The 15,674-nt window shown below is 39.1% G+C and overlaps 1 protein-coding gene across 2 annotated transcripts; it reads right to left on the reverse strand.

Annotated features, from left to right (window-relative positions):
* Positions 1–1,128: 1,128 nt before the first annotated feature.
* On the reverse strand, positions 1,129–15,241 carry pld5 (phospholipase D family member 5). Of its 2 annotated transcripts, none has more exons than XM_086297683.1 (10): positions 15,083–15,241; positions 7,749–7,885; positions 7,249–7,432; positions 6,951–7,059; positions 6,321–6,448; positions 5,087–5,284; positions 4,331–4,482; positions 3,940–4,105; positions 3,728–3,818; positions 1,129–2,108 (listed from the first exon to the last, which is right to left on the reverse strand). In XM_086297683.1, exons 1-10 carry the CDS (start codon positions 15,239–15,241, stop codon positions 1,846–1,848), a joined length of 1,587 nt encoding a protein of 528 aa, XP_086153809.1. In that variant the 3' UTR covers positions 1,129–1,845. The 2 variants fall into 2 exon arrangements, with proteins under 2 accessions (XP_086153809.1, XP_086153810.1); XM_086297684.1 differs by lacking the exon at positions 15,083–15,241 and adding an exon at positions 10,127–10,360.
* Positions 15,242–15,674: the final 433 nt, after the last annotated feature.

Below are 15,674 nucleotides of genomic sequence, written 5' to 3' on the forward strand. Positions count from 1 at the left end.
AATAAAGGGAAAAGACACCAAAGGAAAACAAAGAGAAAGAACTGAGGAAACGAATAAACTCTAATTAAAAAAACAAAAAAACAAACTCGAACTAAGAACTCAAAATAGCAAAATCATGGGCAATGACAAGATTACTTTGTACCAATCCTTGATGTTCATTAGTCTTAAATATATCTATATCTATATCTGGATGCCCATTGTGATATTAGATATATTCATTAATATATAGTAGAAGTAATTCCTTTGAGCTAGAGAATCTCTTTAACAGGGCTATCACACACAGCTCTGTCTGTGAGCATGGCAGCACTATCCTCCTGTTTGTGATGGGGTCTTCAGTTAGAAGAAATGTGGCATTAAAGGGTAAAGAGTAATTTTTTTCAGATAGTGAAAGACTGTGGGGCTGAACCAGTGTCATGTAGAAGATAACTGTAAATCCCACATGGTTGATCAAATGGACTCCCAGAAAAAAAAATACAGCATGAGCATACTAGATCCACTCTGAGCTGTGTGTTGGGAATTACTAACCTGCTGCAGTATGAATGCATCTCCTTAACCTCCTAGGACCTGGCGTCCACATATGTGGACATCACATTTTGGGTTATTTAGACCAAATTACTCAATTTTGCTCTACAAGGGCCTGATATCCACTTAAAAGGACATTATACTGCTACTGTTCTATCAAAGTTTTAAACGAATATCCTCATATGTGGCTCTTATTTTTCTTAAAAACAAAAATAAGGTAAAAAAAAATCTGGTAATTTTTTGTTTTTACATTCATCGGGCCCCAATATTCCCAAATATCAAAGAGAAATTAAAAATGCATGCCGTGGAAGAGTTCGGGTCTTAAGAGGTTAAAGATGTAAACCACAGGCCTGAGCACGTGTTTGAAGAACAGAAATTCCTCTTGCTCAGTCGATATAGGTCCCCCCGACCCCTAATTGTTCAGCACAAAGTTACGCCAATGGTCCAGCTCAGGGCAAAACAATCCCAGTCCTGAATACTCCTGCTGTCATGTTAAAAAAGTGTGGGTGTTGTGGTGCTGACCCAAATCTCAAACTTGGATTTGTTAGTAAATTTGTCTTTTTCCAGTTATTAACTGTGAAGTGCTGGTAAGATGAGTCACTTGAGAACTCTCAAATCCTTTATTTAAATTATGCATTTTTAAACCAAAACTATTCAAGGCTTATTTTTTGTCTGCAGGCTTTTGAGCATTTAACTTGCAGCTTATTACTGGCTTGGATGGAAAGACAGGATAAGGCAAAACATACCTATAAATACTTTTGTTCTGTCAGCAATACAAATTTGTATAGTGAAACATTTTGGGCACTAAACATACCAGCAGACTGAAATAAAAACAACACCAACAAGGAAAAAGCTATGTTTTATGAAGACAGATGAATAATTTAAGAGATATGATGAACAGAATAAAACTACTGCATATGCCGGTGTGTGCCATTTCAGGATCTGACCTGATTACAGTTGCAGCCAAACTGTAGATTTAAAAACATATAAAATGCAATGAAGGACTTAAAAATAGTGGATGTATGTAAACTGTTTTGGTGGGTTACACATAGAGAGAATTGTTTTTGTCACATTGCTTGTGCTAGTATATAGTTAATACTGAGTTAATACTGAGATATTGCTTTTGGTATGCATGCAGTATTACATGCTTATATAACAGTCAACAATTAAACATATATTATTATAATACTGAGTCAAAGCAATACTTTGGCAAGTCATACAGTATAGAGTAGGTTTACATTCTTATTTGTGTACATATTTGTAAGATCTAGCATATTTAGGCTTATGGGGCTTTAAGACATACTGGGAAAAGACATTTTGTGCTTATAAATATAAAGGGTAGTTCCATTCATTTTCCTCCTTAGTTTCCATATATTTTTTTCCCTGTTGCAAGTTTCTGTATTTTCCCTGCTGATCCTTGACTCCATGTCGGCTCTGAGCGTAGCGGGACCTCCAGTCCCTTTCAAAAGTAGCTTTGACATGTTCCAGGATTGTCACTCCTCTGTCTTCAGCACTGCCGTTCATTTTGACCACCAATCCAACTCCTGCATTAATAGCAAAATCACTGCCAACCCAGTCATGGTTCCCTGTGAGCGACAAAGACAACAGTGTCAGATAGCGCCCGTAAAAGTCATTATTTAAAAAGAAATAGCTTTACATTACTGTATCTTGAATCTTGATATGTGTCTGCATATGTATATACCACTTGGTGCTTGTGTGTCTTTGGATGAGCGAGTAAGAATCAAATATAGCAGTGCTAGTTTAGTTTAGCAGTCTTAGTTAAAAGACATGTCCCCTGTTTCACAAAACATCCTCTCCTGAATTGTTTCTTGGAAAAGCACAGTAACTTTCTGGAATTTTCTCACAAACCTCTGTGATGATATGACTTCCCATAAAATGTACTGTAGCTGTAAGGATTGAACTAGCCATATGTGAGACACTTTGTGGTTGTGACTTGTCCTTTGACTTAAAGCAGCGGTCTCCAACCTTTTTTGCGCCACGGACCGGTTTATGCCCGACAATATTTTCATGGACCGGCCTTTAAGGTGTCGCGGATAAATACAACAAAATAAAACTAGTACCGGTACCGAAAAAAAGAAAATTTATTCATAACACACGTGAAAAGACCCAGGAAAACCGAGTAAACGATAAAGACGATAACAAAATAACGCTGAAAACCGATAAAAACCCTGAAAACTATACATTTCACACCTGAGCCTCAACTCTCGCGGCCCGGTACCAAACAACTCACAGACCGGTACCGGTCCGAGGCCCCGGGGATTGGGGACCGCTGACTTAAAGTATTTATCTGAAACTCACAGTCTTTTATTTTCTTCTCATCTTGCTCTTTGTCTTTTCTTGTCTATATGCTCATAAAGCAAGCCAATACAGCAATGTTTGAGCTATTGCTCAAGTTAAAATGTTCAAGTTTTATACATTTTGCTTTGGTATGTGGTATGACTCACTAAACCCAGCTACTAAAAAAGCCAATAAAAATCTGTACCTCAAAAAATTTATTTCCCACTGTTTTGTTTTATATTGAATTAACAAATGCAATGTAAGATGATCTTTTATTTCCCTTTGGACAAACAGGCTCATTGTCCCATTTCAATCTTTGGATAAAGCTATGATAAAATAGATACCTCCTGGCTATAAGTAATAAAAACAAAAAGAGAGTGGTAACAGCATACTTATGTATCTCATAGCATTTTCCAGTTGAACATCTGTTAAATGCCAACCCTAACTTAGTATGCTTGCTGACCTTCTTCATCCCTTCATGACCACAGTGTACCCATCTTTTAAAGCAGTTTCCAGCAGCACTCACTATGTCACAAAGCTCAAATCTTCTTGAACATGACAATGAGTTCACTGTTCTCAAATCTCCTTTACAGTCACTATTCTAAATAAAGTAGTGCACCTCTTGGGAAGTCGTGGAACAGGACATTCTTATCACGTGCTGCTTGATAAATCTACATCAACTGTTTGATGCTTTTATGTCATTATGGACAAAAACCTTTGGGAAATGTTAACATTAAGAATTAAGGTAGTTTTGAAGGCAAAAGGGGTCCAACTCCATACTAGCAATGTGTACCTAATGAAGTGGCCAGTTAGTCTATGCATATTTTTGTTGTCAAAAACTTTATATTAAGATACTTTGAAACCTGCACCTCAATAAAAACCCCAAAACACACATTATATTTCCTACCAATGTAGACTGCATTGTCGGTCACCATGTACTTGTTGTGGTTGAGCCCAAGCTGAATGTCATCGTTCTGCTCCTTGTGACTAAAAAAACGCTAGAAAAAACAACAATTTAACAAAAAGCATGTATAATAAGAAATAATAATTCATAAGTGCAGTATGAATTAAAACTTGTCCATGAGTAGTTAAAACTACAGGTGTAAGTGATTCGCTTACCACTTCCAGGGAACAATTGTAAAGCTGAACGCAGAGTGACTTGAGGGAGGTCACAAAATTAAAGGTGAGTGGATGAGTTTTCTTCCAGAAGCTTATGAGCAGACGAACTTTGACCCCTCTTAATACCACAGCTTCTCTGATGACTTCATCGATAGACGACCAATACCTAAAAATCCAACTAGTGTTATTATTGTGGACAATGCTTTTCAGTCTAAAGATACTGAAGGGCATAGAGTTCGAAAATTCCACGTTGCTATATTCTGGGTATATTCTAGTTTGCCATGAATTGTGTCCTCTGATACAGACACACATGTACAGTATGAATGTAAAATGACCTCATAAATGTTCCTGTAAAAAGGATTTAAATGTCAAAGCTTGCCCCGGCACACACCTTGTGACTGAGGTTCCTCTGAAACTCCTTTTCACCAGAGGGAGATAGTCTGTCACTGATATGAAGATAAATGTCTTTGCACTCTGAATGACTTGATAGATGGCATCTACATCTCGGGTGCGATCTTTGGAGCAGAAGAGTTCAGGAGAGGTCTACAGAAAGGACAAGGCATGTTTGGTCCCCAAAATTATGTAAAAATCACAAAAATGAAACAACTGAGACACACGGTTAAAGTTTAGGATAACTTTCAAAAATGTGTGTGTTTCAATTCAACAAAGAATACACAATCCACTAATAAAAATAGGTATATACATTTCAATGTAACATTTCTGCAGAGAAAAAGGAAAGAAAACAAGAAAGCACATTTCAACGACCATTTATCATTACTAGAATAAGTGGGGCAAAAGATCAAGGTTGGTTTGCCAACAGCCTTGACAGTATGGCTCCATTAGTTTCCTATAAGATGATAAATGTTTTAAATGTAGCTGATAAATGTCTTGTCGCTTTGAGAGCAACAAGATTCATTAACGTAGTGAGATATTCAGACTCAAGTTGCTCCTTAGTGCGATAATAAGATGATTAATCATTTTCTGTTTATATTTGTTATTAATATGTAATAACACTCTTATAAAGACATTCACTATAAGCCCCGAGGCAGGAAATTGGTGCCTCAAGAAGTATATGAACCACTGCATTTTGTGAAGAATTGATTTATGTATGCACTAAGTCCTGTAACATAAGAAAGCTGTTACTCACAGACACATAAGCGGTGGCGGGGGTGGAGTTAAGTTGTAGCTGCAGGGCATTGTTCTTTCCATAGAGAGCAGTTACTCTCTTTGACCAGATGGAGGGGATGTAGTCCCTTTCGTGGAGCTGCCAGTAAAATGAAAAGACTCGGTGGAGGTCCAGAGCCAGACAGCTGCAGTTATACACCACCACCCCCAGTTCTTTCCTCTGTGGTGTGTGAGAAAGAAGTAGGAAGAGGTGATGCAGCAGAAAAGTTAAAATATTGAGTGTGCTCTGCAGACGTTATAGAGGGTATAAAAGAATTAAAGAAAGGGACTGAGTTCAGAGAGAGAATAGTAACGTTTCATGGATTGATGATCTTCTATTAATTTTCAGATTAAATAGGATAAAAATGAAGAGCGAAAGGTACTATTATAGAATATCACTAATTTAAAGGTATTTAGCCAAAAATAATATATGATAAAATGATGCTAAAAGAGGAAAAAGAGGAAAAGTCAAGACAATAACAAAGGCAATAAGCTGGATGTCATCATAGATATATAATCATTTCAAAGGAATCTGTCTAAAAGCGAATAAGCTGGATATTATTCCAGTCCTACCAAAGAATTTAAATAACTGGAGCACAAGCAGGCTAACACTGCAATCCACAGAGCTGCTAGTGTGGGTAAAAACAACAAAATGAAAGAAGAAGAGACAGATGTCCTAAATACATTCTTGTCTGCTCATTAAATAGATGGCAGAAAATTTCTTTTGTGTTTGGTGTTTCTGTTTTTTGTCTGTTTCTTTTTTAACGTGTGCCCCTGAAGGAGGAACACAGAGGTTTCAGTTTGTTACCACAGAGGGTCAATTTCAGACATACGTGTCCGGCTTGCAGTGCTTACTACACACATCCAGTGTATGTGTGCTATTCCTTCATTCCTTCTTGCTCATTGTGACTTACACTCATACAGCAGTCCTACCTCCAACCAGTGCTGAAGCACCAAAAAGGGCTGGGCAATCACTTCAGGTTACAGTATGCTAATGCATTCTGGTTCCTGCTCTATTATGAATTACATACTAAATGAAAAGTGAAATGCTACTTGTCTTTCTGACCATCTCAGACAACAACCTTAAATCATTCCTGATTTCTGTTGGCAGTGCTGCAGTACCTGCATAAAGAAGTATAAGAGGAAAGCGTGGCTAATTTACATTATGTGTTACTCTTTAAAGACCCAGCAAACCAGATGCTGATGTGCGCTTTTACCTTGGAGAGTGACCTCCAGTCCATATCAGCGCTCCCGATGTAAATGTGCTTCCGATCCACTATCCAGAATGAGGAATGGAGTCCGCCTCTGGTAAAAAGTGTCATGTTAACAAAATGAACCTCTGCATCTAATCCGTGTGAAGGATAAAAAGAGACAGAAAAGAGAGAAAATGAAAAGTTTAAGAGAAAAAGAAAGAGAAAATTGTGTAAATCTGACAGTTGGCCTTGTACTGTCTGACAAGAACAGGGGCCAACGCAGGCAGTCTGAAAGGCAGTATTTGACAGGAAACCAGACTGTACATTTTCATCCATTCAAGGTTTTTTGGCCTTGATTGTGAAGTCTGGCAGATGCATATGGTGTAGAGCTCCTGGGTGCTGCTGCATGCTGTAAATGCATCTGTTTTCCTTGAGGCAGGTCATTGATATTTCATGCCATACCTACAGTGTGGTTCTGCTGTCTTAAAGTGGGTTGCTTAAGAAACTCAACTAAATGTATCCTGGAGGATGAGAATCTCGTTAATAAAACTCTATAGGGTTGTCGGATGAATTGTAAATGTATATCTTCGTTGTTGTTTGCCAAAGTGACACAACAAATTGCCTTTCTGAAATAAAAATGCCACATCCACTCACTGTGTGCTGCCAAGGCCTTCAGCTCAGTCGAGTTTGTCAGACTACTGGCAATCTTCAGCTTAACCCCACGAGATTTTAGCCTGAGCAGTCTCTGGAACAAAAGCTGACCCTGAGGAAGAGAATGATGTTCTGTGTTACTGTAGCGCAGCGACTGACCAATGTTCCTGCATTTCTTTTAGAAGGGCAGCTCTTATTTCGTTGCAGGAATAACCTTATTAAATTGCATTTGGTTTTACAGATCAAATGGGAAATGCAATTGGCTCATTGTTCTACCGGACTGGTTACTGTGACTTTGTACCTGTTTGGCGGGGTTTGGGATTGTCTCCAGGTCCCAGGAGTTTAAGTCCCAGGCAGATGACACCACTTCAATTGAGTGCTTCGCCTGGTCCAACAGTGTGTGAAAGCCAACGGAGACAGGAAGGTGGGGTCTGCCATCCATGGAGAAAGAGAGGTCGTCTGGAATGTTCTCCACAAGTACAATGCTGAAAATAAAAGATTCCTTCAGTGTCTGGAGCTTTAAAGAGGAACACCACCAACACAACAACCCAGCAGCTCAAAGCCTTTACACATAAATCCTTTTATGGGTCTAGATTTTAACAATAAAAAGTGAGGTACAGATCCACATCAGAAATCTCTACCAGAATTAAATAATGAAATAGTAATATGTAATTCTGAATTGGTAATGATTGAGTCCAGATTAAGACTATGTTGAGTTAGTAGAGACAGTCGCTGTGAATACACTGTGCTTTACATGAATGGAACCTCCACAATTTCCTTTAATCTTGCGAAACATCCTACTGGCAGTCTTTGCTGCAGTTTTCCTCGGTGATTCCATCTTCATCGTCCCCCCAAATGTCCACAGATGAGAAGATCAGTGCTACCAGAACAGCAAAGCAGCAAACAAGGGCAAAGATGGCAATGCACTTCTGCTGGGTCTGGAAGATACATTAGAAACACACACGACACTAACAAATGTCAGACACAATGTTTTATTTCTGGAGGGTTTTTTTTTTTGTGAACAGTGCTGCAGTAACTTTTCTGCTTTTTTTGTGTGTCCCTTTTGTGCACTGTGGGCACATAAACACTTGTGCAATGTGAATAATGACGATCAAAATAACAACTATGGCCTTCGTTTGACAGCAGAAACCTTGCTTTGATAACCAGTATACTGCAGATTTCAATGCTCTGGAGCAAAAAATCCCCCAGCTTCAACGATCCCACTTTATGCTACAGAGCCGGACAAGTGAAGTAGAACATTCTCCAGCTGACAGCAAATTGATGCACACTAAATCCAGTCTATAAGGTGTATTGGAAAGTGCAAGTTTTTGCTTCTCGTCATACCGACTGCTTTGTTGTCCATGCAATTCCCATCTGAAAAGGGGTTTTATGAGCTCTGTGTCAAGGTGGCAGCCAACGTTACACTTATGTTAAGCAATATTGCAGGCAATATTTGTGCGCATGTATGTGTGTGCAGTGTATGTCTGTAGGGTTTGTAATATAGGTAGAGTGACAGTCAGTATGAGGTCAGAGGTTGTAATGTTGGAGCCCTGATCCAGCCTGAGGAGTCTTGATTTTCACAGTTTTAAAAGTGCACTTAGGCGTTTTTGTTTTGTTTTGTCAGTTGGTGAGCTGTCAACATCACATTACATATTCTCTTTTGTTGTGTTCTATCAGTCAAATGAATTGCATCCCACTGATTATCTTGGCAGCATAAGCAGGGGGTTTTTCCTTAAAAAGAAAATTTCCGTCTAAAAATTCTACAGCTTTTATTAAAAAAAATAAATAAAAAAAAAAAAGCAATTCAGCATCAAAATATAGAAATATGAACAGCAGGAGGTTTGTGGACTCAAATATTGCCTCGGGCAGTGAGGCTGAAAGACAGGTGCTAGCTGGGTGCACCATACACTCTTCTGTTGGCCTCTGAGGCCATTGAGCTCTTCATTACATTTAGCAGAGTCAAGGACCATGCTTAACTTGTGGATGTGCACATGGCTGGGAGGAAATGAACAGAACTGACAGTGTGAGATAGGTCAGCCACTTACAGAAGGTACTGATGCAGTATGTCGCTGTAAAAGGACAACAACACATCTAATATACAGGAAAAAATAGCCTAATATGGCAAGGAGTGAATAGATAGCTGTTCCAATAACTACTAAATAATTTGATCCATCCATTCGCTTCTGTTTATCTATTTTAGGGTCGTGGGTGGCGCTCGAGCCTATCCCAGCTGTCTTAGGGTGAGAGGAAGGGTACACCCTGGTCACCAGTCTTTCGCAGGGCTAACACATAGACACAGACAACCATTCACGCTCACATTCACTCCTGCACTCAGACCTATGAGCAATTTAGTGTTTCTATTTAACCTAACCCCCACTAACTGCATGCCTTTGGACTGTGGGAGGATGCCAGAGTACCCGGAAAGAACCCACACCAACTTGGGGAGAACATGCAAACTCCACACAGAAAGATGCTGGCCTGATGGTGGAATTAAACTCAGGACCTTCTTGCTGTGAGGCAACAGTGCTAGTCACCGTGCTGCCCTAAATAATTTGAATTATTGATAAAATAATTATTTATCAAGCAAATATTATGTGAGTGGTTACAACTTCTGAATACTTCCAGTTTGGACACATTTGATTGGGTTCTGGGCAATTGTTTTTGTAATTTATTAAGTTATTTTCTTAACTTTTGTAATGTTTGCTACTGCATTTAAAACAGTGTTTGTAATTAATAAACTTATCTTACATAATTGTTGAAAAAAAAAGCAACATTTCCAGCTCTTATATGCTAATAGTCTCTTTCTCAAAATTATTTTACATCAGATGTTTTTTGGTGGCAACTGCAACTACTGTGCACCGAGCTATAAGGATGGCTGTGTTATTTGCCATTTTGCATTATTTAAAGACTAAAGGAGAGACTGATTTATATTAAAAAAATCTTGGATAGTAAAAAACACTTTGACGAAAACCTAAAGTTTTGATATACATATGAGCTTTTAGATTTAATATGGTTTAAAAAGATAAGGAATTTAAGAGTTTAATCAATCAGGCAGTGAAACACTGGTGTACTGAAACCTAGAGAAAAAAGTCCAAGAAAAAACATGCATTGCAATCCACCTATGGCCAAAAGGAGACTAACATTGCCTATTAAATATAGAAAGAGCTGAAAAACATCACCTTTAATGGCTCCTGTGGGGTTGGTCCTGCCATGAGAGCAGCATTCCTTTAAACTACAAGGTGGGAAACAGGAGCTCAGTCACACATCTTTGCCTCTCTTTTCCACCCAGCCCTCAGCCTGTTCAAATCTGATGTCTTCACTCTTGGTCCTTGTCTTCATCCTGCAGGTACCTCAGTGTCCCAAAAGGTCTGTCTGTGTGGGCATCAGCTTCTGGTTTGTTATGTGTCCTGACATGGTTCTTCTAGCAGCTGATTGTGTGTGTGTGTGTGTGTGTGTACTTGTGTGTGAACTGTGTGTGCGGTTCACTGTCTGCCTTACAGTCGAAGCGGTGAGAGAGAAGATGAAAGACCAACCCCCTCTTGTTCAAAATGGCCAATAAAGAGCCGTAGCTTTGAGCTCCAGTACCCTCCTCCCCCTCCCTCACTTTCCCTCTTCTCTTCCTTTTCCAGCTGTATTTCCCTCCTTTATCTGCCAAGTGAATAAAACTCATCTGGCAGCAAGCAGTTGGTCTGTGCTTAGAAGGGAGCGATGCTGAAACATGCCATTAGTAAATGTGACAGCTGCAGCAAAACTCCCCCAAAATATTTTGGACTCAGTAGATCGCACATGCCTGCTCACCATACTGTATGCAGGCGCATGCACACCCACACTCAGCATTCACGGTTACACTCAGAAAATATTGAGGCATCTACAAAAGCCCTATAGCTCCCATTAATAATTGATATAAATGGAAGTTGGCATAATTATCTTCTTTAATTCCCACTTTGTTTAAATCACTGCAGTAGATTTGCTTTATTCCAGTGGAATGAACCATGTTTCAATTCTGCTATAGCTTTAAGAGCTCCTCATATTATTGCACAGAAGGGTCTCAGTGGGGAAAAAAATGAAATATGTAAAATCCTTTTTCCTTCCTCCTCCCCCCCCCCACAACTCTTTCCTCACAGATGAATATATGCTTAATGGCAGCAAAACGACATATGCTCCAAACTGCAGGTACGCTTCTGTTATGTTTATGAGACCTGTATGTGAGGTCGAAAAATGTTAGGAGGAATCTGTATGCACTACTGCATTTAAGTTAACTTTAAAGAAATGTGTTGATTTTTCTAATTTTAAGTTATACATACCAACAATTTCATCAGTAAAAAATTTGCTTTAAATTTCATATCTCCTTCATGCTGAACTGTAGTAACTTTAGCGACTCCCTGAAATCTTATGCAGAGCCATCATCCGGTGCAATTTTCAATTTAAACATTGTTTAATTGATGAACAAATACCTGCAAAAATAAAACTTCCATCAGGGTGTGCCTCAGCTGTGCTAATCAGCAGATGCAGTTGTCTCACTCAGCATTTATATAGATGCATGTTAGTAACATTCTTGCCACAAAAAAAGCATTAGCACTTAGCTATGCCACAGAGGCTGGAGGGGTTTTTGCTACATTCACTCTCTTAGGCAAAAACAGATGTATTTGCATGGCTGGGAGCAAATAAGAATGACTCTCAGAGACAGGTCAGTAAATTATGCTACTGATATAGTAAGATAGAACTGCTTGAAGTAACATTTATCAGCAGACTCTGTAGGCTAGCAGCAAAATATTGCAGCAGTGCTAGTATTCCATAGCTTTGTGGACTTTATCACAAATTAACCCGTCAAACAAGCAATTTGTGCTGTAGAGTTTTGGAGTGACTCTTTTAATACAACTAATACTCATGAATACATTCTTTCTTCAAAGTTTCAAACACATTAATACACAAAATGCATGCAGAGTACAAAGTTTGAATTTTAACTAAAAAAAAAAGACACATTAAGACGAGATCTCGTAGTAGTGGAATAAAAACGTAACAGGGAAAACTGCTTTGCCTGTCTAGGACAGGTGCCCTCTGCACGTCAAACTGCATTTGTGTGTGTATGTGTGTGTGTGTGGGTGACAGAGTGAGAGAGAGAGAGAGAGAGAGAGAGAGAGAGAGTGAGAAAGAGAGAAAGGGATGGGTCAACAAAACTATTTGAGTTATTTCCCATGAGAGGTGAATGTTCCTAAAGCTGCACACATGGGGTCATACAATCACACTTTCAAACTGAGAAAGAAACAAAGTGACATGCCGAATTGGATTTTCAGTGTTCCCAACCATCACAAGCTCAGACGGAGTTATAAAGGGCAATTTATAGCTCAGCAACAAAGTGAGTGAGACTCTGGTCACTGGCGGTCATGACAGAAAACTGTTGACATAAACAATTTAGTAACTGCACAGTCATTTCACTGATAGACTTTTGAATAGTAAGGCATGGAATACCTACCAAGCAACAATGAGCAAATGATCCAAATATAAGGGTTCTATAGCAGTAGAGGTATGTGTGAAAAATGATGATGGTGAAAGTATCTTGAGGTGTAAATGTTTCAGCTAGCTTTATTGCTTCTGTTTTACAAAACAGGAAATGGATCCTAAATTTCTTCAAATTTTTTGTCCTTTCTGTTAGAATTAAATGTTTCAAGATGCATTTAAAGCACCTGCTTTTTAAACTCAATTTAAAATGCTTTATTACTTTTTAACAGGCCATCTGTACTGTCCTTTGAGGCTTACATTTATAATTACTCTATATGACATCTTGTCTCCTTTTACTAGCTCCACATTAATTAAGGTGACCTCCCCTCCCGTTAAAACACCCCCCCTGTGATTGCCTGTGAAGAACGCTTCTGTGTATAGGTGTTTCACCTTCACACCGAAAGCTCAACAGCAGGTTTTCCATGAGCGCACAGGACGTGGTGTTTTCTAACGTCATAGTCAGGGTGATGTGCTGAGTGAAAGCTGACTGGGCACAGCGCCACAGGAGACAGCTAGGCAACATGCCAAAGGGAGTGTGGATGGGGTGCAGATAGGGATCCAGCAATGAAAAATGATCCTGTTAGGTTGTTTCACTCTATCAGTAATTGTCTGTCCCCAGCAGAGCACTGGGTTTACTAGTTCTCTTCAGCTAACAGGCCACATGGTTAAAAGACAGACAATCAGTTAATGTTTAACTTTTTTTTCATGACCAAGAATTTGCTTGATACAAAATTATTAAGATCTCAAGGTAAGCAGTCATTCCAGAAAACTGTTTACAATTTACCAGTAATGGAGCTTTGTTTACTAATTTATTGAATATACATTATATTAATAATGGTGATGCTTCACATGCTCTCTTTTGAAGAAATGCTTTCTGCAGGAGGCTTCAGAGGTCACAGCAAACTTTACACTTCGTCCCTTCCTGTCTCTCTGTACAGGACATTTTCTTATGTGCAGTAGAGTCCTCCAACACAAAGAACTAATTAATAGTCTCACATTTAAGAGCCACACAGTGCTAACACATTAGTATGTGTAATTATGATGATTTAAAAACCTTGCCATGCACACATTTTGGCTTTATTACTACAAGAATGAGAACAGGGTTAGCTAGTTTTTCTTGACAATTCTCTTAAATGTAACAACAATATCTCAGTGGGCATTTAAGTTACTGAAATGCAGATAAAGTGGATTTTTATGCTATGATGGACAATTTGCAGCAATAGGAAAGGGAATGTAGAGAAAATGGCTTTATACCGTTCTGCTGCTTATAAACAGGAAAGAAAGTAAGTGAATCTCTTGGAAGGACACCCCGTAAATGCATAGCTTCATCAATTCTGCTCAATATTTTAAGTATATTAACTGGCTTCCGAAGATCTAATTGGCCTAACTGGATCTAAATCATGTCTGGAAAGATTCGATTCTGAGTTAAAATTCTGTGCAACAGAACTGTGTTGGGAGTAATGGTGCAATGCTTTAAAAGGAATTAGAAATATTAGACATTTTTCCCTTTTTGTGAAAAATGCTAACACATAAAATGGTCAGAGATACATATCAGATTGATATTTATCCAGCCACCAAGCAGGAGGTAGCATAGGTGAAGATTTTAAGATTTTCATAGGCAGTGACCATGATGGACAGGTTTAGAAATTAGTCTATAGAAGCTATCAGCTTAAGTTAAGTGATTTAGAGCTAAAGTTAGAGAGGCATGACTGAGATGGTTTGAACATGGTGCAGGATAGCGGATATACTGGCATAGTTCACTGATATGAAACTACCAGGGGAAAGAGGAAGATTTGTGGAAAGTGAAGGGGGACATGCAGAGGGCTGGTGTGACAAAGGATGATGCTAGAGATGAAGTAAGATTGAGGCAGATGATTCGGTGTGGTGACTTCTAAAGGGAGAAGCCATTGCATAGCTTACTTTTCCCTTTTTGGATAATTCCTTATTTGCACCTCATCTCTCATCATGTGATTTTATCATTCTGAACAAATCATCAATCTTCAATCTTAAATATAATCAGCCTATCTCTATTTATCGGCTACCATTGGCCTTAAAGCTAGCAGTAGTTAAACTGTTACTTGAAAAGCCATCACTTGAACCAGCTGTCTTAAACTTTCATTTTATCTCAAAAATTTCTCGAACAATTGTAAAACAGCTAACAGATCATCTGCAGGGGAATGAAGAGTTTCAGTCAGGTTTCACAGCTTTAAAGCATAATGTTTAAAGAAATACTTAAGTAAACGCGAATGCTTATAAAGACGAGAACGGACTCAAACTCTAAGAAATCTGCAAAATCTGGTAGGTAAACCTGAGCATTTGTCCTTTTTGGGTTGATGTGGATTTGCTGGGTGTGAACCAGCTGGAAAGAAAGTTGTAATTTATTTTCATTGGAGGCAACAAACCTCAGCTGCATACTCCAGTGTTAAAGCAGATACATCACAAGCATGCAAAGTGAATGGATTTCCAGCAGATGGAGTGAATTGCTCCTCTAAACTCACAGAATGGCTAATTGCATATTTGACAGTTGCTGACACCTTTTTTCTTCTAGCTAGTTTTACACATCTACAATAATCAAGGTTTAACTTTACCTCTTCACTTTTAAAAAAGTAACTGATGTTTGTAAGGAAGTTGCTTACCCTTTCCAGCTTTTCTCTGTTTCGCAGGTAGATGGATGCAGAGTAGCCATGCTGCTGGATTGCACTGTAACTGCTGGTTTTCAGTTGGGACACATAGGGCAGAGGTGTTGGGGGAGCCTCGTCTTGCTCCCTTGACCTTGGATCATCTGACAGTTCCATTGATGACCTGTGTTCTGCTGCTGTCTGCTGGGGTGCAGAGATGCTCTGAAGTACACACACACACACACACACACACACACACACACACACACACACACACACACACACACACACACACACACACACACACACAGAGATGCTGCCACTCCTGTCCTCCTTTTTTTTTTCTTCTCCAATCTATCTTTCAGAAGCTGAATCAGCCACTTTTACTCTCTGTGGTGCCTGAGCTACAGTTTGTAGTACAGTCTCCCAGGCATAATGGGAGGGGCAGAAATGGGCTTCTGTAAGCTTGTGAACAGGGCGGAGGTGCAATTTGAGCAGCTGCATGGATGTACTGAACAAGACAGAAAGCATCAGAAAGAGATTAATCTTATTGAGAAAAGTGTGAGTACGCTGTGAGACACGTACACATTCTCTTTCCCACACACACAAT

This window comes from Aulonocara sp. 'chitande type north' Nkhata Bay, linkage group LG6, assembly GCF_057382095.1.
Source record: "Aulonocara sp. 'chitande type north' Nkhata Bay isolate Kocher_YH1m ecotype deep benthic linkage group LG6, A_spYH_male_GT1.1, whole genome shotgun sequence".
In the NCBI taxonomy this organism is placed as follows: Eukaryota; Metazoa; Chordata; class Actinopteri; order Cichliformes; family Cichlidae; genus Aulonocara; species Aulonocara sp. 'chitande type north' Nkhata Bay.

Coding starts and splice junctions, on each gene's coding strand:
- pld5 (XM_086297683.1), bottom strand. CDS start 15,241: ATGGAACTGTCAGATGATCCAAGGTCAAGGGAGCAAGACGAGGCTCCC. Junction 5,285..6,320: donor ACTGGAGGTCACTCTCCAAG/GTAAAAGCGCAC, acceptor CACACACCACAG/AGGAAAGAACTGGGGGTGGT. Junction 4,106..4,330: donor AGAGGAACCTCAGTCACAAG/GTGTGTGCCGGG, acceptor TTGGATTTTTAG/GTATTGGTCGTCTATCGATG.